The 26,617-nt window shown below is 41.7% G+C and overlaps 1 protein-coding gene across 4 annotated transcripts in view; it reads right to left on the bottom strand.

Annotated features, from left to right (window-relative positions):
* The window catches only part of NPNT (nephronectin), a 68,886-nt gene extending 48,752 nt beyond the window's left edge, over positions 1-20,134 (bottom strand). Inside the window, exons 1-2 of one of the 4 annotated variants that reach the window (XM_014062147.2) lie at positions 19,774-20,134; positions 7,967-8,067 (exon numbers count right to left, since the gene is read on the bottom strand). In XM_014062147.2, the coding sequence (XP_013917622.2) occupies positions 7,967-8,067; positions 19,774-19,844 (172 nt within the window). In that variant the 5' untranslated portion in view covers positions 19,845-20,134. The remainder of the gene's footprint in view (positions 1-7,966; positions 8,068-19,773) is intronic. The other 3 variants (XM_014062153.2, XM_014062158.2, XM_014062165.2) reach the window with 3 other exon arrangements.
* Between the last annotated feature and the right edge of the window lie 6,483 nt (positions 20,135-26,617).

Raw genomic sequence — 26,617 nt, 5'->3', positions numbered from 1 at the left:
TCCTCTTTAGCTTTTCAGCTGTTGTGAAGCAGTGGGAAAAGCAGACATTCAGATGAGTGCAATTATGAGACCATAATTATATACATTTTGTGGTACAAATCCATGACTGGATCAAGCTTGAATCACCCTCTGAACCTTGGCTCACCTCAAACCCTGATTGTTTACTAATCAAACAGAAATAGCTTACTGAATAATAAAACCCACTACATCTAGTTGAAATCTTGAAAAAAAACATTAAGAATTAAATTTCCAGCCAGGACAAAGGCAAAATAAATCTACATAAATATATGGAATTAATCAGAATTGTCTATCAGGATTTAGTGAACTATTCTGCCGTTATTGTCTTCGGGATGATTAATGCACTATATATAATACAGATGGATAATCTGTTCAGTAAAATTTAAAATTGGAACAGTACTAGAATTTTCACACAGATTTGATTGCTATCATCAGCTTTCTGGAAAGACTAAGAAGACGAAAGTAGCCAATATAGAATTGAAAGTGAGGTGGGAACTATTCATATATGCATGCAAGAAAATAAAGAATATCCAATATGAGCAGTCCTTGGTGCTCTCAGAGCCTTGAGTGTTTTCTTGCAGACATTTCATTATCCAAAATAGGCAATATTATCAATGCACTGATGATGCAGAGCACCAATGATGGTATCTAGTTTGAGTAATGAAATGTCTGCAAGAAAGCAACCAAGTTCAGAGAGCATCAAAGACACCTCTTTTCAAACCTAAGGTATAAATATTCTTTATCAACATCTAATATTTCCATATCTTTTAGTAAGAAAAAATTAAATGCTGTTGCCTTCTTCTTGAGCTATATACAGGAATTAAATTCTGAGTATACAGGAATTAAATTCTCAGCTACTTATACAGACCATGACACCTTAATCAGGGCTATAGCTTTGGAGAGAGAGAGCGGGGAGAGAGAGAGGGAGAGGGAGGGAGAGATTTATGTATTGAATAGATAGGTAGATGATAGATGGATGGATGGATGGATGGATGGATGGATGGATGGATGGAAGGAAGGATGGATGGATAGATAGATATAGTTGTGTTAAGCCCTGCTAAAGTGAAAGTAACCTTTAGATGACCCTAGTTGTTAACTGCAACTGTTTTGGAGGGAAACTTAGAACATTCATATTTGGGCGGGCTTTTTCATGTACTGCAGTGGTGGGTTGCAGGCGGTATGCCCCAGTATGGGCATACGGGTACGATTCCGGTATAGTGCTCCGGAGGGCCCACCCACCCGTCGTCCTTACTTGTCTTTAAACTCATTGGTGCTTCCGCGCACATGCACGGCACGTACAGCACCTGTGCGACTCTTCGCCGAGCAGCTGGAGCATCGCATAGGCATCAGCTGCTGTCACCACCACCACCACCACCCCAGCATGGGTTTTTTGGTGGCTTCCAAACCGAGTCTTCCAGCAGTGGCCACTCTGGGTGTTCGCTCTATGGTTGTGGGCCAGTTGCCGGCAGAGCATACAACCATAGAGCATACGCCCAGAGCGGCCATTGCTGGAAGACTCAGTTTGGAAACTGCCAAAAAAGCCACGCTGGGATGGCAGTGGCGGCGGCGGAGGCAGAGGAGGTGCCCTGGCTCTGCAGGGAGAGCTGGGCCAGGGCATCGTGAGGCTGCAGGCATGTGAGTGAGAACGGAACAGCCGCTCGTGCAACCGCCCTCTCCAGCCGTGCAGAGCGCCATTCTCTGGCATTTCGAAGGCGCCAAGTCGCGGGAGCCGGGCGGCAGCAAACAAGTGCTCACACAGCTTGGCAATACCCCTAGGTCAGTGAATGGCACTGTGCCCGGCTGGAAAGGGGGTTTGCTGGGTGGCTGCTTGTGAGCGTGGTCACTTCATGGTTGTTGTGTTGCGCTGCTGTGACAGCGCAACACAGCTGTTTGCCCATGAGGCTGTGCCTGGCTCTTTGGGAGCCCACTCACAAGGGAGCAGCTGCCTGGCAAACCCAAAAACAATAAACCCTCTCCTCATAATAAGGCCCAAGCCATATTTTGTGAGTAAAAAGAAAATAAGACCCTGTCTTATTTTTGGGAAAACACGGTAGCAAATAGTTCGCCATGATTATCCTGTAGAATAAAGAGGCCAACCAAGAACAACCTCACCAGCTTGTCTTATAATATATCAGTCTCCCCGGGAAAGCTGGATCAGCTGTGCTAGCCATTTTGTGAATCGGTGTGCATTTGTGCCAACCATTTCTTTGATTACAGAAGATAGCCTTAAAATTTCAAATATATCAAAAGATTACAGTTTTCTGGTCCTTTTCCTGGAAAGGTTAATACTAAGATTAGATGGACCTGTAATCTGGCTAAGTCAGCCATTCCCCAACCTCAAGCTATTAATTTGCTTACATACATCGCATTTTAAAGAGTAAACATGAATAAGAACATAGGAAATGGATACAAATAAATGGACAGGGACAGGGATATTAGGCACGCTGGTGCGCTTATGCACACCCCTACTGACCTCTTAGGAATGAGGTGTGGTCAACATTGAAGCATTCTCTTGTAATTTAGCCTTTTGCCAAAGTGTTGGAGGTTACTGTGTAGTTAGTAATTCTGGGAGCTTTGGTCCCTGTAGATGAAGAAGTTTACCAAGTTGGAGAAGGACAGACTAAGAGCATTTTCACCTTTGGTAATGGATGGTTTTGAGGCAACATTATATGCATCCCAATATCCAGAAGAATCCTTGCAAAGATTTACAACACCTTTGTCAAATCTCAGATCTCTTCTGCCAGAGATTACTTTTATAAAAACTGAGATATTGATCAGTCAAACAGTTTAACCTCTACTAATTTCAATGGGAATTCAATAAGAAAATAAAAGAAGAGAGAGAGAAATCAAAAGAATACCTTGCTATTGTATAATAGCAACAGCAAACCCACAGTATTTTGATGTATAACCCAATCCTTCAACTCGGCATAATCCAGGTATTATTTGAAAAGCACCTGAAAGAAAACTGCGAATCTATGTAATTTGTTTAGTGCCCCACCTAAGAGACTGGAGTTCTCTTTCCATCCCATAGCACAAGGTTGCATATTAACTTTAAAGTGATGTGCTAGTCTTAGGCAGACTACGCCGAATGCCAAAACATACAGTTTGTTTGCTAAGATATTCTGCTTAGATATTCTACTCTAAAGTTCAAAAACCCAGTTATCTCCCATGCATGATAAGAAAAAAATTATGCCCTCTGCCTTTGGTGTGATTGATTGAGCAAGTGATATAGAAATTCACATCTCATATCTGCTTCATGACTCATCCGCCATGGAGAGTGGGTCCCAACATACTCTGGGTATTTTAAATAGAATAGAATAACAGTATTGGAAGGGACCTTGGAGGTCTTCTAGTCCAACCCCCTGCCTAGACAGGAAACCCTACACCACATCAGACAAATGGTTGTCCAACATTTTCTTAAAAACTTCCAATGTTGGAGCATTGACAACTTCTGGAGGCAAGCGGTTCCATTGATTAATTGTTCTAATTGTCAGGAAATTTCTCCCTAGTTCTAGGTTGCCTCTCTCCTTGATTGGTTTCCACCCATTGCTTCTTGTTCTATCCTCAGGTGCCTTGGAAAATAGTTTGACTCCCTCAATCATATAAAGCATAAGCAATCAGATCCCCAGCCTAACTGTATATCTTGATACAGATTTAAAAATACAGTGAATTTTTGTCATTTTTTCCTTCTATAATATTGTTTTGCCAAAATAAGGCAAGCTCTCTCTCACCTCCATTCTACAGTAGTGTCCTGTATATCACCTGGGGCTACTTTTAAAAGTGGCTTGGAAATTGTAGCTGGTCAAAGGAATTCCCAACTTTATTGATGTGATTGAATGTTTTTTTTAATATTTTTTTATTTTTTATTTAAAACAAATACAGCATCCTTCTTTACATGCTATAGAAAATGTATCAGTTGGTTACAAAAAAAAACTTCCGTGCATCTTTTCCACAGTCAACAAACATAATTCATATTAACTTAAGTATTTTAACTCAAATATTTATACATGTCACCATCATTACATCTATGATTGAATGTTTTAATCACACTGTATCCATAGTGTCAGATAAACAGTCTTCCACACTGTTCTCCACAGGTCCGAATTTATAAAGCCCTGGAGAACTTTAATGCATACAGGGAGTCGTCGACTTATTTAGTGACATTCATATTTATAATGGTTGCAGTGTCCCGGGGTCATATGATCACATTCTGTAACCTTCTGATAAGCAAAATGAATGGGGAAGTCAGATTCACTTAACAACTGTGTGACTAACTGAACAACTGCAGTGATTCACTTAACAACTGTGGCAAGAAAGGTTGTAAAATGAGGCAAAAGTCAGTTAATAAATGTCTCACTTAGCAACAGAAATTTTGGGCTCAATTGTGGTCGTATGCCAAGGTCTACCTGTAGTTGAAGAACTCCCTTCTCCATCTTTTCCTTCTTCCTAGCAAGCAAGCTAGCTAACCAGCCAGCCAGTCAGCTTTTCTGAATTTTAAGATCTTTTTTAAGGCCTCAGTGTGCCAAATCATTAGTCCTCCTTAAGTGATCACGTTTGGGACCGGAACAGTGGTGGGTTATGACCGGTACCCTCCAGTATGGGTGTACTGGTGCCTGCCAGGAGGACCGGATACCATTCTGGTATGGTGCTTTGGGGGCCCACCGGCCCGCCCACCATCCTTACCTGTATTTGAGCTCTTCGGGGCTTCCGCGTCTGCCGAGCAGCTGGAGGTAAGGACGCATGTACGCACTGCACACGTTCATGTGGAGGATGCCGGGCCCCGTTGCACCTTAGCGGTTGCAACGGAATCCAGAACCCACCACTGGACTGGAACTTGATTGTTATGTGAAATGGTTGCTAAGTGAAGCTACTATTGTGTTTGAAATCCTACCTTAGCTTTCCTTTTACTTTACAGACCTGTGAAGGTCATAAATATGAGAATTGACTCGAACTAATGAAAACTGTCTTTTTATCACCATCATTATTGCACACTGTCACTGTCTGTGTCAGTTGCTAAGCGAGGACTATCTCTGAAGAGATATTTGACCACATGAAACAGGCGTTAGTGGGGTGGGCACCTGATCTGGTGAAATCATGTTTATTTATGAAGCCTCTTTAAATTATATCTTACTTAATTTTTTCCATTGCATTAAATTGCAGCATCCTAAAAAGCCCTATTTAATTTAAAATATTTTGTTTGTTTTCCCAGAGCCTAAATAACAGCTATTATGGTCTATATGGTCTATATAAAATACAATATGCATATCGTATGGTTTGAAAAATGAGACTTGTTCATGCTGGATTTTGAAAAAAAGTACAGATTGTTTCAATGAAAATGCTACTGGATCAGATAGATGCATTCCAATTTATTTCTACTTCGCTCTCATCAGTTGTACTATTCTGCAATTATAAACAAGTCTAAACAGAAGTCAGCTTTAATTTACAGAAATTAATATTCAAGGAGCACCACAATTAGGAAAACATTCACAAAGACGCATATAAAAGGCAAGCAATCCCGCCCTCTCATACTCTCAAATAGATATATATTGGTATGGGAAGAATAAGCAAATATTGATTTTTTTGCTTTTTCTAAATATTTTTGCTGCTTCTTAGTTTTTCCTCTTTTTTATTTAACTTTTCATTTATTTTAAGAGGCTTACGTTGCCAGATTTGCATGTAAATTAACTTGTAATTTGTAGAAGAGGCTAAGTAAAAAAAGAGGAAAAAAGACGAAAAAGAGGAAAGAAGAAAAAAGGCATTCAATGATTAAGTACTTAAAATTCAAATTGATTTCAGTAGATAATTAATCTTAAATGCTGTTTGTTTCATTTTTTTAAAAAAAACATGAGAGATGCAGTTCTGAAGTCTTGAGTGCACTTATGTACATTGTGCATTGAATAACATTCGGATAAGGCAACTACCAAATGTCGGTCAAGAAAAGAATATATTAATTTGGCCAGGAGAAAAGCTGATTTCTGCCTCATATGTAACTTATCTCAATGGGAACTAGTTCACCCCACACAGGCTGGCAGAGAGGGCCGACTGGGGATCCTGTCAGTCAAGGGATGTCAGTTGGGTTCAGCTGAAGAGCCTTCTTTGCTGTGGCTCCTACCCTCTGGAACATCGTACCCTCAAAGTGAGCTTGGGTCCCATCCTCCTGACTTTTCATAAGAGCTTTAAGACCTGACTCTGCCAGATGGCAGTGGGAGACCTTCACACTGGAAGTGGTTGACTAATTAAAAGCTAATCCTCCCTCTCCCTCCCCTGTATCTAGCTCCCTCCTTCTCCATCTTGTGTTCATAATTTTAATTTATCTACATTTTCATTTTATATCTGGTGATTTTAATGCTTTTATAGTAGTGTGACACATCATCATCATCATCATCATCATCATCATCATCATTATTATTATTATCATTAATACTTATTCATTAAACATGAAACTCAGCCAACTGAACATTCAAAAATGCATCACAAATACCATTGACTGGTGTTAATGGTTGATACGGGTTGCTGCCAGTGTCCTAGGTATCAATTAAGTATCTTCTTAAGATATAAGATGTTCTGAGTAGCGCAGTTTTTTGTAGTTCTGCTGGTGTTATTGCAGGAAGCTGCAATTTGTTGGTGTATCTTATAAAATTCTTGGACATGTACAAAGTGCCCCGATGACTACGGGTATCACTGTTACATGTTTCATCCATAGTCATGTACTTTCGATGGTTGTTGTTGTTGTTGTTAGCATATGGCATAGTTATAGTAGCCAGGGGACCACAATGTTATTGCAGAGTAGTAGTCTGGCTGTCCAAGGTACTAGCCCTGTGATAGGACAAACCTGTGTACTTCCCAAGGTGCACCACAGGAAGGCGAGCTGGCTTTTCACCACAGAATGGTTCTTCCTGCAGCATCACCCAAGGCCCTGTCTCTTCCCAGAGCGGGCTTGCAAACAGGAGCTACAACTGGGAAGGTTCAGAGCCGTCAGGATTCTGACTGCATGATCAAAGCACAGTTCATCTCCCGATCAGTGTGGTACCTATCAATCTACTTTCACAGAACATACTTTCAAACTGTTAGGTGGACAGAAGCTGAGGCAAGTGACAGAAGTTCACCCTCCTCACAGTACCTGGGCTTGAATGGCCAGAGCTGAGACCAGCATCATGAAGCCACTGAGTTCCATCCTACTTTGATGAGGGTGAAAAAAGTGACCTATAGATTACTAGATGATTATGACTGTCATATGCTTCATAATGTGGGGATTTATGAAGATCCCATAAATAACTTTGCAACAGTTTGTCAAAAGTATAAATATCTAATATGTGTATTTGCTGTGTGAAGACTATAATGATTTAACAAGCTAACTGTCTTAATTCAATTAATAGCCAGCAATTCTGTATCTTTATCACTTCCATAGCTTCTAACATACCATTTCAGAGTGGCAGTTTATAGGGTTGATAGAACAATGAAAAAGTGAGAAATGTTATTAATAAATGACCACTACAGGACACTGTCAGGATAAACAGAAAAATGAAAGATAAAAGATGAGCTGGATTGTTTTTGTTGTATTTTTTTAAAAAAATTAGGTAGGATACTTCCACAAAATTCCATTTAAAGAGCAATTGTTCACACACAGAACAGGTGAATTGAAGATTTAAGTTTCAAATAAAAAATAATTGGACAATTAAAGCCGATAGACCAAATTTAATATTGAGGTTAAAAAAAAAAGTTGATTCTATTGTTTATTTCTGCCACTTACAATACTTGGATACTTGGGAGTTTACAATGGGCAGAGTTTTTAACCTGTCAGTGTCCCTCCAGGAAAAAGAAATAGCCAGTATGTATTATAAGCCCTTGATCAAGTGAGTGTTCAGGATTTCAGAAAAGCTATTACAGTATTAGAGATGTCCAAGCCCCATGAGGAATGGCACAAAGCCCCAGCAGTGGCGATACTCACGTTGGCAGTGGCCCCAGGCGTGGCGAGCCCAGCCCCAGCAGCAATCCACTCTGCTCCCAAAACGACACAATCCAGTTGTGGGAAGGATCTGCCTAGGCCACCTGCACCAGCACCAAAAATAAGCTTTAAAGAGTAAGCCCAATGAATCAATTCACATTAAGTTACAGATCAAGGGTGTTAAACTCAAGGACCGCGGGCCAGATCCGGCTGGTGAGGTGTTTAGAACTGGCCCTTGGGGCTGACCTGGAAACAGTGAAGGACCAGCCCTTGGTGCCCCTGCCAGCAAAAATGGAGCTTGGGAGGCCCGCGTGCGGCCCTCCCAAGCTCCGTTTTCACTGGCAGAGGGTTGCAGGAGGCCGTTTCAGCTGAAAACAGAGCTCGGGAGCCCATTTTCACTGGCAGAACGCTTAGGCCACCACAGTTGCCCCCAAAACGATGTCAAGCTGGTGATGTCTACCCTGCCCCCCCCTTTATTTATCAAAAATAACCCTGATGCAGTGGTGAGATTCGATTTTTTTTAACTACCAGTTCTGTGGGTGTGGCTTGATGGGCGTGGCAGGGGAAAGATACTGAAAAATCTTCCTTCCTACCCCATTTCAGGGGAAGGATGCTGCAAAATCTCCATTCCCACCCCACTCTGGTGGCATCCAGAGGTGGCTTTTGCCGGTTCTCCAAACTACTCAAAATTTCCACTACCGATTCTCCAGAACCTGTCAGAACCTGCTGGATTTCACCCCTGCCCTGATGCGGCCCTCAACGAAATCAAGTTTGACACAGATGGTCCAGTGGTGCTGAACTGAATAAACCTCAATTGGTTGGGTTCACACAACATACTAACTTATGATACTAGAAACTAAATGGCTGAGTTTACCCAATATGCCAAACAGAACTATATGCACAACACTTGGTTTTGTATAATATTTGGATCCAATTTTCACCCTGCCTGAAAGGAAATGAGTGCATTGCGACCTTTTGTTCAATTACATTACACCAATATTTTTCCCAGCTTTTTTTTTAATTATTATCAACATTCAAGAAATAAACTAATCATTGCATTTCTGGGTCCTTATTCTATTCTATTCTATTTTTATGAGTTTTTCTTCTTGCAGAAGAGATATCTTACTGCTTAACTCCTATATATACCCTATACCGTGGCAACTTGAAGAGGCATGGACTTTTAACTTCCAGAATTCTACTGTCAGCTCTGGGGAATTCTGGGAGTTGAAGTCCATGCCTCTTAAAGTTGCCAAGGCTGAGGCACACTGCCCTACTGGATAACTGCAACATCAAGTAACAGGACACATGTAGTATATGATGGTTATTGCAGATGTTAATTCAATAGGCAGAACTTTCAAACAATTTCATTGCATCCCAGATGCTGTATTTTTAATTGGAAGTGGTTCAGACATTCAGCTGTCATTTATTAAATAATATTTTTAAGCTTCCAGATTTTATCATTATATGGAAAGCATGTTTTTATACTGCTTGTTATCTCGATATGCCATCTTGAAACCATCTGTCATAAAGTTTTCATATGTTTTTGAATTACTGTTTCATCCCATCTTTAAAAGATCTGGGAAATTATTTTTCCCTCTTAAACTTTTTTTTGTTTGTTTGTTTGTTTCTCTTTCCTTCCATCTCTTATTAGCTCAACATATCCAATGCCATGTAGGTTTACCATGGGAATCAAAACTTTATGGTGCTTTTGTGTAAAGGTAACTTAACCACATGAGCCAAAGTTTCATAAGGAATCTTAAAACACAAGTTGCATGCAAATTCTTCTCCGTAATCAGCCTTTATTTCTAGCTATTCACCACAAAATCAACAATTTAGCTACAACATATTGATTTCTAGGCAATTCCCCAGATTTAAAACTAGGATAAGATCGACATTCTGTGTATCTTCCTGTACTCTAATTATATATTGGACATACAACATGCCAGAGATAAGATCAGACATTCTATCTATGGAGCTGAGCTAGAAAAAGTTTCTTCCAACATGCTAAAAATTACAACTGCAACACATAGTCAAGATGAAGGCACCATATATCAGTAATTTGGAGTAGCTACAAAACATTAGGATGATGTGTTGTCCTTTGATTAGCTATAGTAATATCCCTTTGATTACCAATGCTATTCAAAGTTTGCCCACCTTTCCTGTAAAAGCACTATAAAGTAATAGAAAAGTGTGCTTTACCTGAGCAAATCCATTGACTCCATGGAATAAATATTGATTATTCAACAAATGGTGAAAAGGATAAATAAAGTAAAGGGTAAGTTTTAAACTAAGATCCTATCCAGCATATTTTCTTCTAGTCTGCATGACTTATTCCCTAATTTGCATCAGCGTTTTTCATCAAATTTTGACACATTATAACTGTAGCAATTTACATGCACATTCCTGCTTTTCAGCCTTTGCTTTCAGATTTCATTTATCTGCATTCATGTTTAAACTTGAGCTGCAAACTTGTCAGCATGCTATTTCGTTAACTTTGTGCTCAAATCATTAACTTCTGACTTATTCAGCATTGAGATTTTTTACTATTTGATAGACCTACTTGATAGCAGCAATAGGAGTTACAAAGACATTTACATTGTTCTTCCTGTAATATTCCTGCAATCTGTGTGTGCGCGTGTGTGTTTGTGTTTGTTATACACACAATAAAGATCTGATGGCAGCAATTTAGCACCTTCCAAATGCCTTGGATTCTCATAGTCCTCAACAGACATGTGCCTTTTCCTGAACCATCATAGTATCTTTAGTAAACTGCTTGTTTAAAATCAGGGACAGTGGGAAAGATTCATTTAACCTACATAGGCAAACAGATTTCTAGATGAGCGTCCTATAGTTGCCAAAACCAAGAGCCAGAGGCATAAATTTGATGCTCATCCAAAGGTGACATTTAAACTGTCAAGAGTTTCTGATACAGAAGGTTCAAACAGTTAAGTGTATTAAAAATTGGAAAGCCATATAAACAAAAGAATTATTTGTGTAACAGCATCCCAATATCTTCCCATGTAATATATGTTAATAAAGGTAAAGGTATCCTCTGTGTGTCCAATGGTGTCTGACACTAGGGGGCAGTGCCCATCTCTGTTTCTTAGACAAGGAAGTGAGAGTTGTCCGAAGACACTTTCGTGTTCATGTGGCCAGCATGTCCCTACACCGAGGTGCACAGAATGCTGTTACCTTCCCTCCTAAGTGGTACCTGTTTATCTACTCGCATTTGCCTGCTTTTGAACTGCTAGGTGGGCAGGAGTTAGGGCAGGAATGGGAGCTCAACCCATTGTGCAGTACTCGGGTTCTCAAATCCAGGTTGTCAGCTTTCCAGCTGACAAACTCAGTGCCTTTAATTGATGAGCCATCACATCCCTTTTAATAGCTAGATTTAAATCCTGGGTTTCTTCCATTTGCCTTTTTAGGAAAATCTCCCTTCTCTGGTCAAAAGAGCGGGGATCTATGAAAAAGAAACTATGACACTCCTTTAATTCCCATTATTTTGTCAACTAGAAAACTGTTAATCCCAAGGGTGGGCTTCAAAAATTTTAGCAAGGGGTTCTCTGCCAGTTTGGTGGGTGGGCATGGCCATGATAGGCATGGCCTAGTTGGCCTCCTGCACCATGGTGGGAAGGGGGCATTTTTGCCCTTCCCGGGCTCTGGAGGCTTTCCTCAAGCCTCCAGTAGGGCGAAAACGTTCTCCCTAGGCTCCGGAGACCCACGGAGGCTGGAAATGTGCCCATTTCCAGTCTTCCTGAATGTCCGGTAGACCTGTTTTCTGCCCTTCCCAAGCCTCGGTGCGCCCTGCACTTATCTGCATCCAAAATGGGCCATGTGGGGAATCCTGGGGGGTGGGGCAGGGTGGAGTCAGCCAGGAGTGGAATTTGGGGGTTCTCCAAACTGCATAGAACCTTGGCTAAAGGTTCTCCTGAACCCCCGTGAACCCCCAGTAGCCCACCCCTAGTTAACCCTCTGAATCCAGTCCTGATCCTGGCCAAGGATCTCAAAAAGAAGCAATCCCTTTCTTAGGTGGAGTGGAAAAGATTCTAATAATAAATAAATTATGGATCACATTCTCTCCCTTCCCTTCTTTCAACTCTTTCAAGCTGCCCCTTCCTAAGATCTATGGAGAGAGAGGGATGTCCATTACTTCTTCTGGAAAGAATTTTTCCTCCACATGCATTCACTCTTGCACCTTCTTGTCAGGAACTTGTCTATTCCTGAATTCATCCCTCCATTATAAGGGGGTTAATCAGTGTAATTATATCTTCCCCATTCCCAAATCACCCCTCTTCTATCTCAGAATCAAAGCTGCTACCATGCACCAAAGGTGAAGGATATAATCAATTAGATCTGAATTGGTGAGGGCAATGTACTATATTTTTCGGACTATAGACTTCCGGGAGTATAAGACGCATCAAGATTATGAAGAGGACAGCTAGAAAAAAAGTAGTTTTTGCCCTCCCTGGCCCCCAGGAGCACTCCGCAGGCCTTCTAAATCCTCTGTGCACCCCATTTTTGCAAAAAATTGACCCATTTTTGGCCTCCCAAACCCCCCATGCATCCCATTTTTGCCCTCCCTAATCCTCAGGAGCACTCTGCAGGCCTCCCAAACCCTCTGCATGCCCCATTTTTGGCAAAAATAGGACACGCAGGGTGGGGTTTTGGGAGGTCAAAAATGGCCATATTTGGTGTATATCACCGACACTTCCATCCTCTTTTAGGGTGGAAAAAAGTGCATCTTATATTCCAAAAATACAGTATTTATTATTTTGATAACTTAATTTAAATGCCTAACACTCCTTTCTACTTTTATTTTCCCCGCAACAGCCTTGCAATGAGAGTATGTGACTGGCCCAAAGTGAAACAGCCAGTGTTCACTGCTTACGTGGGACTAAAACTCAAAATCTCCTAGTTTCTATCCTGATGCCTTAAGTACTGCACTACCTATTTCCCAGGATATGTCTCTTCTAAGTATCTTTCCAATGAATAGCAATAGCAATAGCACTTAGACTTATATACCGCTTCATAGTGCTTTCACAGCCCTCTCTAAGCAGTTTACAGAGTCAGCATATTGCCCCCAATAATCTGGGTCCTTATTTTACCCACCTTGGAAAGATGGAAGGCTGAGTCAACCTTGAGCCTGCTGAGATTCGATCTGCCGAACTGCAGCTAGCAGTCAGCTGAAGTAGCCTACAGTACTGCACTCTCACTACTGTGTCACCTGAGCTCTTTATCAAATACAACAGATTGCTTTTCATGCATCGGGAACTTCCACCTTGAATTCTTCATCCCTACTTGCAGAGATGGAGTAAGCATAATAGAACAGTGATACATAAGCCTGAGGTTCCAAGCTCAAATGGTATCAAACAGATGTATGTTCAGTGCAGTTTGAAGCGGCTGATAAAAGCCTGCAGGATTGGTCTGTGTATGTACAGGAAAGGGTGTCATATGAATGGTCACATGACAGAGATAAATCTGGTAAGATTTCTTACCAGACAAGGAAGAGGCTTCAGCAATGCAGGGACCCACTTAGCGATGTCAGTTAGCAGAACATTTGTCAGTGGTTTGGCTTGCTACAACTCATCCTTGAGCAGATGTTGATCTGTCTGCTACTCTGGAGAAAATAGAAACTCTCAAGAAAAGGGGACAAGCAGGAAACATTAAGCCACAGTCATGGATAATAACTGTGTATGATCTAAAATGGCAAACTGGTGTAGAGACATAAACTGACGTATTAAATGAGAAACAGTCACAAGCAAAATATCAGTCCAATGATGCTGGTGGTTAAGGCAGCAACGAGGGAATTCTGTTTCATCATCTAAATATAGGTGATAGGCAGGGGATCGTTGGAACTGTTCAGCCAACAGATGAAACAAAATGAAGTCATGAATTGTTGGCTTTTATCAGAAATTAAATTCATAACATTTGGTTTTGGAAAATCTGAATGAGCCGATAATCTCTTTTCCCGAGCAAAGGAAAGACCCTAACAGGAAATGAAACGGGCTATTGTGGAGGAAAAATAAACACCGCTAGAATGGCATCCAGATCCTTGACATAAGATCATTCTTATGAAATTGTGTCTCAAGGCCCCTGAAAGAGACAAACAGTGCAGGCAGCTTCTGGTAAGAGATCTGGAAAGTTGACAAGTGTAGCAAAAAGAAATGTTGACTTTCATACATGCCATTCCAAGAAGCCAGAAAAAGCCACAGAGTCACAGAAAAGAAGATAAGTGGTTTTAAATAGAATGAAATGTCCAGAGCAACAATTCTTCCCTCAAGGAAGAAGAATGTGTTACTGATCATCGTGAAGCAATTCTCTTCAGAAGATGACAGAGGCCTCTTTAAAGACCTCTGTTTGAGCCCGCATGCGTGGTTTCTGCTACAGTGCAGCTATGCATGAGGCCAGTTAGGGAAGGCATCTTCCATCTTCCTCCAAGTCACTCACGTAGGGCAGGGAAGATGCTAGAAGGAAGGGAATTGTGTTTTTTAGGAGTCGACTGGATACAGTAAGAGGGCTTCGGGGTTAATAAATAATTATGTGGCAGAAGATCAGACCACTTGTTTTCCAAGCTAGGTATATAAGAGATACGTATAGAATGGGGGGAAAATTGTGTTCCCCTGGTCTGATGATATATAACAGAAGTCACCAACTGGTGGTCCATGAGAAAATTTTGGTGGTCTGCAGAAAAATTATTTGCATTTTTTATATTCCACTAAATCAGGGGTCCTCAAACTACAGACCCTGGGCTGGATACATGCAGTGAATGTTTATGTTGCTGCAGAGAGTCTCCCCCTTCTGGGTCTTTTTGTGTGGGTCAGAGAGGGACAGAAATTCCAACTTGGCGTCTGCTTCAGCCTCCTGGTATGGGGCTTTGGGCGAAGACTGGAGGGAAGTGACGCTGGTGGCGAAGAGCCAGAGGGCCTCGTTCCAGTTGGACTGCATCATGGCCTGGAACTGGCTGACCATCTCAGCCCGCTAAGCCTCCAGGCACTGGTATCCGGCCTTGCAATCCCACAGGTCTTCCCTCTGCTTGGAAAGCCTATGCTCTTAGTCCGCAGTGAGGTGCTTCTGCTGAGCCTCCTTCTTGGTCAGATCCAATTTGAACTGAGCCAGCTGTTTTGCCAACTCTTTCTCATGGTGGCTGCTTAAGTCTAGCAACTGCTTCCTGTTGGGGCCCTAAGGAGCCCGGGAGGGCAGGCAAGTACTGGCGAGTAGAGGCTGGCGAGGCACCCCTCGACATGAGTGACATGGAGTTGGCCATGCCCACCCAGTCACATGACCACCTTGCCATGCCCACCCAGCCAGTCATTAGGCAGATCACATTAGTGGTCCGCGGGATTTAAAATTATGAATTTAGCGGTCCCTGAGGTCCGAAAGGTTGGTGACCCCTGATATACAGTGTAAGTCTATGAGAAGTTTGTAAATGTATTGGTTACTGTGATCAATTTGAATCTCAATAGAACATGTTGTGCCTTCAGACACAACAGCAATTCCAGTGTTGGAAACTATCCCTGGTAGCCAAAGGCTTCTTTTTTTTTTAAAGAAACTTCAGTTTTCTTGGCAGAAAAAGATTTGGGAAGAAAAATGTACAGCAAGCTCTCATTAAACTTTTAATCAGATTATAAAAGCACAGCACTCAAAGCAGAATCAGAGGTATCAGACTAAGCCGTAGAGAGACATAAGGGATCTAGATAATGAAGGGTACACTGAAAAGTGAATGTTCACTTGAATAGACAAAAGCTCACCTTTCTTAGTAAAACACACAAACAGTGTGTGTATATCAGCGCAACTGCCAACAATTAACAGATTTTTAAAAATGACAAAGTCCACTACAGGTAGTCCTCGACTTACCACAACAATTGAGCTCAAAATTTCTGTGGCTGAGACAGTTGTTAAGTGAATTTTGCCCCATTTTGTGACTTCTCTTTCCACATTCGTTAACTGAATCGCTGCAGTTGTTCAATTAGTAACACTGTTGTTAAGTAAATCTGTCTTCCTCATTGTCTTTGCTAATCAGAAGATCACAAAAAGGATCACCTGTCTCCGGGACACTGCAACCGTTGTAAATATGAGCCAGTTGCCAAGTGTCTGATTTTTGATGAGGTGACCATGGCGATGCTACAACAGTTGTAAGTGTGAAAAACTGTGATAAGTCACTTTTTTTCAGTGAGGTTGTAGCTTCAAACAGTCATTAAACGAACTGTTGTTAAGTTGAGGACTACCTGTAACAGAGTGTGTATGTGTACAGGATGGGAGGTTTCCAAAATAGACTAAATTCATCTTTAACAGAATCCATCTAAATTCTCCTTGAGGAAATGACCAGGACCATCAAACTCGTGGACCACAAGCCTGATGAGCCACGTACTGGCCATGCCCACCCCCAGTTTAGCAAAAGGAGGGGGAGTCGCTATACGTCACATGACAACAATGTGACACTGCGAGTTAGACGCCCTTGGCTTATACGGATAGGTCAAAGAAAGGCTCATTTCTTCAGCATAGTATAGAGCGGAATTCCCCAACCTTTTTGGTTTGGGGGACCGGTGGGGGAAGGGAGAGGGGACGGTTCCAGACAAGTGGTGGGCAAGCGCAGACACCTGCATGGGTCCATTTGCACCATGCGCACCAACCCCTCATACAAATGGAGCATGCTTGCTTGCTCTTGCCTGCTTCTCATGCAAATGCGCTTGCTGACTACTCACGCCAGTGGGGATATGCGTGCACTTCCATAGCCCAGTTCTGAATGGATCAAGGCCCAGTAGTGGGCCGCAGCCAGAGATTGGTGATCCTTGGTATAGAGGGTATGTTTTTATAGCATTGCAGAATTGCACAAACTTCTCTTGTGAGGGCTGCATGCAGCCCTCCTGAACTCCATTTTCACTGGCAGAGGGTTGCAGGCTGTGGTAGTCAAAAACGGAGCTTGGGAGCCTGTTTTCACTGGCAGGCGCCCCCAACAGTGACATAGAGCCATGCCCACCCTGCCCCCTCCACCCTCTCCCCCTCTCCGAGGTCAAACACAACCCTGACACAGCCCATGATGAAATTGAGTTTGACACCCCTGTGCTAGAGCATGCAATGTGGGTGGTTTAAAGTCCTGCAGGCTGTAAGCTTGTAGGCAGGTGGTGTATCAAAGGTTAAGTCATTCTAGTTCTAATTAATATATGGATTATGAGTTTGAAGCCAGTCCATCCCCAGAACTATTAGAAAAAGTGATGGAAAGGCTAAATCAAATCTAGTTCTCGATATTAAATAGCAAAGATCCAGTGTGTGTTTAGAGATGGGCTTTGGACACAAAAGTCAACCATTAATAGCTTCAACTTGAAGTAGAAATCAGCTGATTTTGTAGGGTGAACATACTTATTGTGATGATGGATTCTATGAATCCATCATACTAGGGTCTGCAGTTGCGTTTCCAAGTCCATTGGTATAACCAGAATATTTTGTGTTGGAGATCTGGGCTTCCCTTAATTTCTGGGTCCCTGAGCCTCTGACTCTTTGGAGACTGGAACATACTCCATACCCAGAGACCAAAAGGGCTAGTATAATATTAAAGAAAGATTTGTTTTTTTACAATGAGATTTGCCTACTGATATAGCCATAAGGTCTGCTATTCTTCACCATTCCTAAATGTCTTCATGAATTACAAAAACCAAGTAAGTCTGGAGACTTATATCAGTTCCAGTCAATAAACAGAGCAGGTGTGCATTCTTTTCATGGCTTCAAATCACAGGGAGAGATAAACACTTCTCATGTACAGGATCCCATTTAGATTTGTTTGCATTGCGATACCCGGTTAAAAAGCAGCTCCGTATCTATTATTCGGTGTTCCAATGAAAATGGTTTAATAAATGAGGTCAAAGTACTGTAGTTATGATCTATTCAGTAATTGCACAAAGATAATATTCTTAATAGGTCTATCAGTTACAGAAGGGTTGCGGCAACTAAGCAATGTATTTCAAAAGAAACTTGGACTGCCTAAACCTGTCAAGGCTTGCCTATCATGCATCTTTGCACAACTGAAATATTTGCATTGAATGGTGGAATATAATTGTGCCCTTAATGTTACAGCCTGTCTGATTAATGTTTGTTTTACATATGTGTTCAGAGATAGCCAAGCATTCCTGGAAAACATACAGGTATAAAAATAAATTAAAAGTCTTACAAGATTATAAATAGTCCTTGTTTTACTGTCAACTGCATAATTTATCTGACAGGAGATAGCCATTCTCATCTCATGTCACCCTGAAACACTGAAGCTACACGGATGCTAAACGTAAGAGTTCTGGAGTCTGCAGTTACTTGGTATGACAATCCATATAATTATACATGAACAATGGGGAAATCACTACTTCAACAATTAAAGTATTTTGTTTTAAAGCTTTTTCTTCCATGTTTACCTTTTGTGAACATGTTATTTTCACAAAGTACAAGCAACAGAATATGATTAATATCCATAGAATATAATCATATGTTATGTTTACCATCTCTACAGATGTAGTAACATAGTTCTCAGTAGCCTAGCAATTAAACCAGAACAATTTTTCTTGCTAGTATCCTTCCTGCACATTTAAATGCAGATCAGATTCTTTCCATCTACACTAATGTGTAAAACTCCCAACCCTATCAAAAATCTACTGCACTCTTGGTTTTTGTTACTAGCAAGGATGTTTAAAGCAAAATACTAAACTTGATGGGTTATTTACAGAAGATTGTAGACTTAAGCCCTGACATCTTCAGGTGAGTCTCTAACAGAGAGTTCCTATCAGTCAGTTTATACATTTAAAATAATTCAACTGTCCAATGATCTGTTTAGAACTACCACAGCTACCTGTGTCAAAAAAGAATCAGTTCAGATTAGGACTCAGAGCTGTTCACATTTAATTAGAGGTAAGTTCCATTGGAAGGGATGAATTTACTTTCAAATAAATGCCAAGATGCCAGCTGTAAACCTTCCTAGTTTTAGATGGTTTCCTCCCCAGTGAGAATCAGTGCAGTGCAGCCGTTTAGAGACCAAGCTACAAACCAGAAAACCTGGCGCTGAATTAGTCTCCTGTTCCCCAAGTGGCTTTTCCTCTGTGTTAGGAATTTGAAACTGACCAACTTCAAAGGCTTGCTGGAATCCTTGTAACAATTCAAGGTTTATGATTTCCAGAGGGGGGTAGCCTTAAAATAGTGGAAGACCCAAACCAAGCAAAAAATGCTAAATAACAAACAGGAGTCTTCGTTCCCGAAACTTTAAAGAGGTGCATTATTAAGTTATGCATTTGATCAAATGGACTACTTATATGGAAGCATGTGCCAATCGTTATGCCACAAGTCTTTTAGGCATCTGAACTGCTTCCTGCACCTAAAGGCTATGCTTTATTACAAAAAAAAGGAACGCAAAAATAAAACAAGCTGTTTCATTTATCTAATTTAGGGTTATTGGGGTCTTGCAAACGTCCTACTGCAGGTGCCTCTGCTACTGATACCTCCCAGCTCTGCTTCCTCAAGCAAGGGAAAACTTTGTTTGTATTTTGTGCAAAGTGCTAAGATTTTGAACCGAGCAAGTTCTGGATCCTGTGCAAAGAAAACGGAGGGCAGACCGATTCCACCAGCAACAGGTTTTCTGCCCCGCCTGAGCCACTCTTAGATGTTCGTGAGGAAAACAGAAGGGAGCGTCAAAGGTTGCGAACTGTTTCCTTCCCTTAGCAAATTGGACGCTTTCTCGTTCTCCCCCAGCTCGGAAAAGAAGCGTGGGCTTCGGATCGCCGCCCTTTCTCTCGTTTCCCCCTCAACCTTTTCCTTCCAGGGGACCCCGGTCGACTTACCTTCCGTCGAAGTCCCCTAAAGTCTCCAGGTAAAGCCAGGATAAAACCAGGAGCCTCAAAGAGAAATCCATGTCGAGAAGAAGGGAAGGCAGACAGACAGACAGACACAGACAAGGGGAGAAAAGACAAGAGAGGGAGAACAGCCCCTGGGTCTCCCGACCGCCGGCGGCAACGGCAGGTTGTGAGGAGAAGATGCAAGAGGGGAAGGCGCCGGAGCGGCCCCCACCCCGGCTCTTCTAGGAGGCGCCCTCAACTCAGCCCAGCGCGCCGGGAACTAAACGCCAGCGGGGGCCTCCGGGGGCGCCCGGCTGCAGCTAATCCGAGTCCTCTCAGGAGGCGAAGAGAAGAGGTCGGCAACAAGGCAAGCGGCAGGAGGGAGCCTCCCCCCCACCCCGCGCTACCCTGCGCGTCCCAGCCAGGCGCTCCCCTCCCCTCTCCTCGGAGGCGGTCTGGGGCGCAGGCGTGCGCGTCTCGGCTCGCCCTTCGGGGTAGCGTGGGAGAAGCGCGGCGGAGAGCCTTTGGCCGAGCCCAGCGCCGGGTTCCCTGCAGAAGGGAGAGGGAGAGAGAGACACGGCGGCCGTTTTCAGGGGGCTTTCTTGGAAGCAAACGGAGGAGGGGCAGCAAAAGCGCGGGGCCTCGGATCGTGTTTATTGGTGGGTGTCCCAAAGGAAGCTCAACTTCGATGAAGATCTTAATTGCTCGTGTCGGGGTCTGTTTCTTTTGGGGGGGGGAGATCAGCCCCTCTACACTTCGGGGGGGAGCATGAAGTACCGTTCATCCAAGGCTAAAACATAATGGGAAGGAAATAATGGGTAACCAGCACGTTATTTTATTTCATGTATATCGCAACGCTTCAGATGGGTCGCCCCCCCCCGCCCGCCCCGTTTCTTTCCAGTCAGTTTCTGATTCCTGGTGAGCGCCTGAATGAATCTCTGCGGTTTTCCTGTCAAGATCAAGATTTCGGAAGTGATTTGACGTTGTCTGCTTCCTAGGGCTGAGGAAAAAGTGACTGGCGAAAAGTCAAGGTGTCCCAAGTTTCTAGCCTGATGCTTTAACTACTTACTACTACACCAAACTGGCTCTCTGGATGTCTTCTTACCATGATGTAAAAACTAGAAGTGTAAATAAATATAACAACATTAAATAAGTGAAAATGAAATCCAATTGTCAAAACAATTGAAAATGAAAAACTTGATGAAGAGGTGCTGTGGGCTGTCTTCCTAAAAGTTTTGAGTGTAGGAGTCAACTAGGTCAATAGGGAGTACATTCCATAACTTCAGAGCTGAAGGAGATGATGCTTTCCCACATTCCTATAGTAAAGGTTCAAGCAGGATGAGAAGGCATCTTCAGAAGAGTACCAGCAGATTTGTGTAAGCAGGACAGGAACAAATTAGGCCCTAAGCTACTAAGAGCTTTAAAGGTCCCTACGAAGACCTTAAATTGTGCCCTATGAGCAATGCACATCAGTCCAGATTAGGGGTCTCCAACTTTGACAACTTTAACTTCAACTCCCAGAGGGGTTGCTGAGGAATTCTGGGAATTGAAATCCACAAGACTTAAAATTGCCAAGGTTGGAGACCCCTGGTCCAGATCATACACCACAGAATCCATATTATAGTAGCTTGACCACATCATCTCTACTTGCTCAGTCAATAGCCAGTTGTACTTTCCAGTTTCTTTAAAGTGTAACCTACAAAAGGAGCTTCACACTAATCAAGATGGGTTGTAACTTAGGCATTGATCCAGTGTTGTTGTGTCAAAGCAACATAGGAAGTATTGCACTTGATGCGCTGAGTATAATTATGCAAATGTGCACCTTAGCAAAGCTGGCACTTGCAAATCCACAGTCAGCTAGAGATGAAGAAGCAATCCCAAACTGTGAACCTGCTTTTTATGGGGGATGCATTCCCACCCAGAACAAGTTTTACTTTGATCCCAAGTTTAGCAACTCATTGTTCTTGGAATTTAATTTTGGCTGTTCCTTATGCAGCCCATCACTGAGACAGCATTCAAGGGTACAGATTCTTTCTTTGGAGTTAAAAAGTAGGTAGAAGGATAGAATTGCCATGGGGGTCCTGTTAAGATTTCTCCAAAAAGATTAGATATCTTAGATATTAAACAGTATGAAAGAACCATGAAAGACATAAAAGAACCATGTAGCATTCCATAGGTCAATATCTAGTGGTCAAACGATATTCTTCCAGCACCACCTGCTGGACACTGAAATAAAGTTTGGTGTCCTTCCAAAACCATGTCCCCAAGGCCCAACTCATTAGAAAGCCTGAAGGCAGAAAGCAACCAAGTGATCCAATAAAAGGTGCATAGCATCAGCTATGATCTCTGGCATAAATCATTTTTCCAGATGACAAAGTTATCTCACTATTTTATCTTGGAAGGAACACTATTAAAATGAGTATGGTGCATCTGGAATTGTGATGTCATCACTTCATCAATATCTTATCCAAGAGTAGAATATTTGAGTAACCTATCATAAAGATTTTTCAAGTTTAGTATGCAGGTCACATTCCACACTCAGGAAAGAATCGATCACCTTAATTATGAAGTCTATTGAAAGTGGCTGTTTTATTCTGCTTGGAAGAATAAGGAATGAACAACTAAGTGGTAGATTTCATTGCCACACATCCTGTCCATATCCACAGATGAAAAGAATACGAACATGACTTGTCTCAAGAGTAGAGTCCAAATGGAAGCAGACCTGATTAGCTTTATTTGCAGAAGCAAACAAACCAGTGAAAATTCCTGAGCTGGATTCTGAATTTGGCACTCCCCCAAAATCCTGATGGAGTTGCAGCATTTTTTCCTAAAGCATAGGACTGTTTTGTGCAGACATAATAGAGGGAGGCATATCCTTATGGCAATTGCTGCCGCAGATATTATTTCAAGTGTCTTAAGAGTGCAGCAGTCTAAAAATTAAATGATAAATGGGCCTAAAAACCCCTATGGTTTGGCCTGATTGCTCATATTTCTGCTATTTATTCTTTTGTTTACTTAATTGTTCTCACTTTTCTGAAAACCAAGATGTCAACTGACTTCTAAAGAGAAGAGAGCATTTAGATGCTATAGTACCAACTATTTAGGCCATTACTATTTTCTACAGCTCAGGAGTTTGATAATAATGAACACCGATTAGATTAGATGGGAGATCGTCCAAGTTCATCCCATATACATACATACATACATACATACATGCATGCATGCATACATACATACATACATACATACATACAAAACAAAGGTTTATAGCAGCTGCTACTCTAAAGTATGCCCAGAGAATGATCTGCCCATTAACCTGGAGTTACGGAATAATCCTTTAGCACAGTGTTGTCACGTGACATACCGTGACTTCACACACACACCCTTTGCTAAATTGGGGAAAATGCATCTGGGCCATGGGCCGCGAGTTTGACACCCCTGCTCTAGCAGATCAATAGCACACTAGCCAAACAGAATAGCCAAACATAAATCCCTTTTGCATCCTGCTGGGTATGCAGAGTCAAATACCAAACAGGTCCATGAAATCTTAACCATTTCTCATGGGGCAACCTCAGCATGGATGTTGAAATTCTCAAGATAAAAAAGTGGTATTCCAGAGCGATAAGAATTATCATCCTGGATAGTTTGTTGTTCAATGGTGCACTGAGTGTATCCTTACATTTTCTCAGCTGCCTGAATACAGCAGCAAATATAGAAAATTGGCAGATGTGTTGGATGGAGCTTGACCAATAAGATGAATATAGTTGCTGCATCTCCTGGCACCTTTTTAAAGAGTCTATGTCTTTCTTTGGGTTTGTGTGATAGCTGCATCATCCCAGGAAAATGTTTTCATTACTTAAAAAGGCACATGCCTTTGCCACCACATCCTTAACACTTCTTTAACTCAAAACACATTCTTTCCTGATATCAGGAAAAGGTGCAGCAAGCCATTACCATATCCCTTCCCAAGCATTTCTTCTATAATTTGGATCTGAATAGCTGCACAATCCTGTAAGATTCCCATAACATCTAGTGTGATCAGACTAGCTTTGAAATAGGGATTCTTCTAAAATTCTTGTCACCCCTAAAAGGAGATCCATGTTAAACTGTCTGGAATTGATTGAAATTGCAGCCCCCAACATCTGAAGGCACCAGATTGCCGCAGATAAAACAAATCTATCCCACTGACAAATTTCATATCTGCACATCTTTGGGCCATACTGTTTACTATTTCCCTCTTCTACCCTCTTCTATTATTCATTTAGCTTACTGTGCTAACTTTAATTTTCTGCCGCTTTTCAGTTATCTGATATACAAAGCAGTTCGCATTAGTAAAAGGTTGACCACTGACATAAAATAAGAACTGTGCACATCTTGAACAACAGGAAATCAAGTCAAGAGGTGCAGCTGTCTTTTCCAGAAAGAGATGGGTTAAGCAACTGCAGCAATGATGGTGTCATAGACAGAACTTGGAAAAGATGGTACCAAATCCTGCAGCTGCTTTTGACAGAATCTCTATCCTTCGTGCCATTTCTTACTCTGAAAATTGAGCAAATTCCATTAAGCCTTCTTCAAGTTAAGCTCAACTTCTGGACAAACATCATCCACTTTTGTTACTGTCTTTTTTGTTGGGGGTGGTGGTGGTGGTGGCGGTGTTTGACTTCCAGAGTAAATTATGGCTGGTATTTCTGGTCATCTAGATCCAATACTACTTAGCTTTTAGAACAGCCAGTAGCTGGGCAGGCTCCTTGGTAATTTTTAAACCATTCTCAAGGTTGTAAACGTGCAAAGATTGTACAGTACATAAAGGAGATGCTGACTGGGAGTGGAGTTGTGCTTATGCTCAAAGGACTGGTGTGTAGTTAGGGAGTGTTTTTTAACCCGTGCTTTCATTCAGTTTGTAGGTGAGAGCAATGGTTTTCTAAGATGTATTTGGTTCCTATCTTCCCAGCATGCAGGAAGTTGGCAAAACACATCTTTTTCTACATTTTATTTCATGATTTAAGTTTGGTTTTACTTTGGTAAGCACCTATTTTACTGTCATTCTTTATTCTCTCCACCTTTGTTGCAAAATGTTTTGAGTACTGGAGTTAATGGAATAGTAGGGCATCAATGCAATAATAATGCGGTAGCCACACTTACCTTAAAACTTTCACAGTTGCCATCATGATAAAGACTTATGACAAAGTTCAGTTTTCACACTAATCATTTGGCTGATTTTGATAGAGTTGCACCAAATTAACTACTGTGGTTTAGTCCATATGAGTCCAAAGACTGAAAGTGACTCTAAAGTGCCTGGATAGTTGAGTCAATCTTCTGATTTGCCAATACCTATCATTCTTGACATTGCTAAGAGAATGAGTGAGTTCTGGTTTGTATAGTAGACCTTGGTTAAACAACATAGGTTTTTGTGAACTCTTAAAAAACACAAAGGCATATTTGGTCATCTGTTTTAAAATTTATGGAAGTGGATTCTATAATACACGTTTTATAGCATCTACCGGACGATAAAAGAGCATAGATGAACTTACTGATATTCTCTGTAATGAATACTCATGTGGTTTTAACTTATATCTTGGTACAAAATTATGGATATGATTTCCTAAGAATCCACATACAGTTGTTTGGAAGTAAGAATATAGGTATACCAAGGAGAGATTTAACCCTTCCCTCCCCCTTCTAAATCCTTAATGAAAATCATTCTATAAAAGCATCATTTGAATTAAGAAAAAAATTCCAGTGGCATCAACTGAAATTTTATCCAGGTGGAAACCCACAATTCAGAAGAGTAATTTTCATGAGGGTTGCGGGAAGGAATATTAAATTCTCCATCTTGTCTGCTGAATTTTTGATAACTGCTGCTATTCCACAGCAACTATTTGCAGGTTAAAGGTCATGCATGTTACATACAAAAAATAATTAATAAATTATTTGGATTCCATGTTAGAACTGAAAAGAGTTACGTAAGTATATAAATGCCATTGTGGCATTTATTTACAGTCCAGCCTGCCATAAAAATGCAAATATAAATTGTTACACAATTATTGAAGAATAATTGGAAGATTAATTTTATACAGCTTTTTGTATTATCCTAAAAATCTATTATTTATTTATTTATTTATTTATTTATTTATTTATTTATTTATTTATAGGGTTTGTATTTATTTATTTATTTATTTATTTATAGGGTTTGTATGCCGCCCACTCTCAAGAGACTCAGGGCGGCTTACAGATAAAAAGGAAGGGCGAACATACAAAAATTAAAAAAACAACATTAAAATTCCACAACATTCATAGCATAGGATGGGGCTGGAAAGATCAACAGCTCCAGGCCTGCCGGAACAGCCAGGTCTTGGTCCCTTTGTGGAAGGCTGGAAGGATAGTGAGGGTCCGGATCTCCACGGGAAGATCGTTCCATAGGGCCAGAGCAGCTACAGAGAAGGCCCTCCCTTTGGAGTCGCCAGCCGACATTGACCGGCAGATGGAATCCGGAGGAGGCCTAGTCTGTGGGATCTTATGGGTCTCTGGGAGGTAAATGGCAGGAGGCGGTCTCTCAGGTAGCCAGGTCCCATACCATGTAGGGCTTTAAAAGTAATGACTAGCACCTTGAAGCTTGTCCGGAGACCAATGGGAAGCCAGTGCAGCTCGCAGAGGATAGGTGTAACGTGGGTGTACCTAGGTACACCCACTATCACTCGCGCGGCTGCATTCTGGACTAACTGAAGTCTTCGAACACTCTTCAAGGGCAGCCCCATGTAGAGCGTGTTACAGTAATCCACTCTTGAGGTGACGAGGGCGTGAGTGACCATCCGAAGGGCCTCCCGGTCCAGATAGGGTCGCAACTGGTGCA

This window comes from Thamnophis sirtalis, unplaced genomic scaffold (genome assembly GCF_051295495.1).
Source record: "Thamnophis sirtalis isolate CommonGarterSnake01/CBP01778 unplaced genomic scaffold, rThaSir2_p1.2 scaffold_10, whole genome shotgun sequence".
Taxonomy (NCBI): Eukaryota; Metazoa; Chordata; class Lepidosauria; order Squamata; family Natricidae; genus Thamnophis; species Thamnophis sirtalis.
Note: the sequence above shows the minus strand (reverse complement) of the source record. Positions and strands in the feature narration are given on the sequence as shown.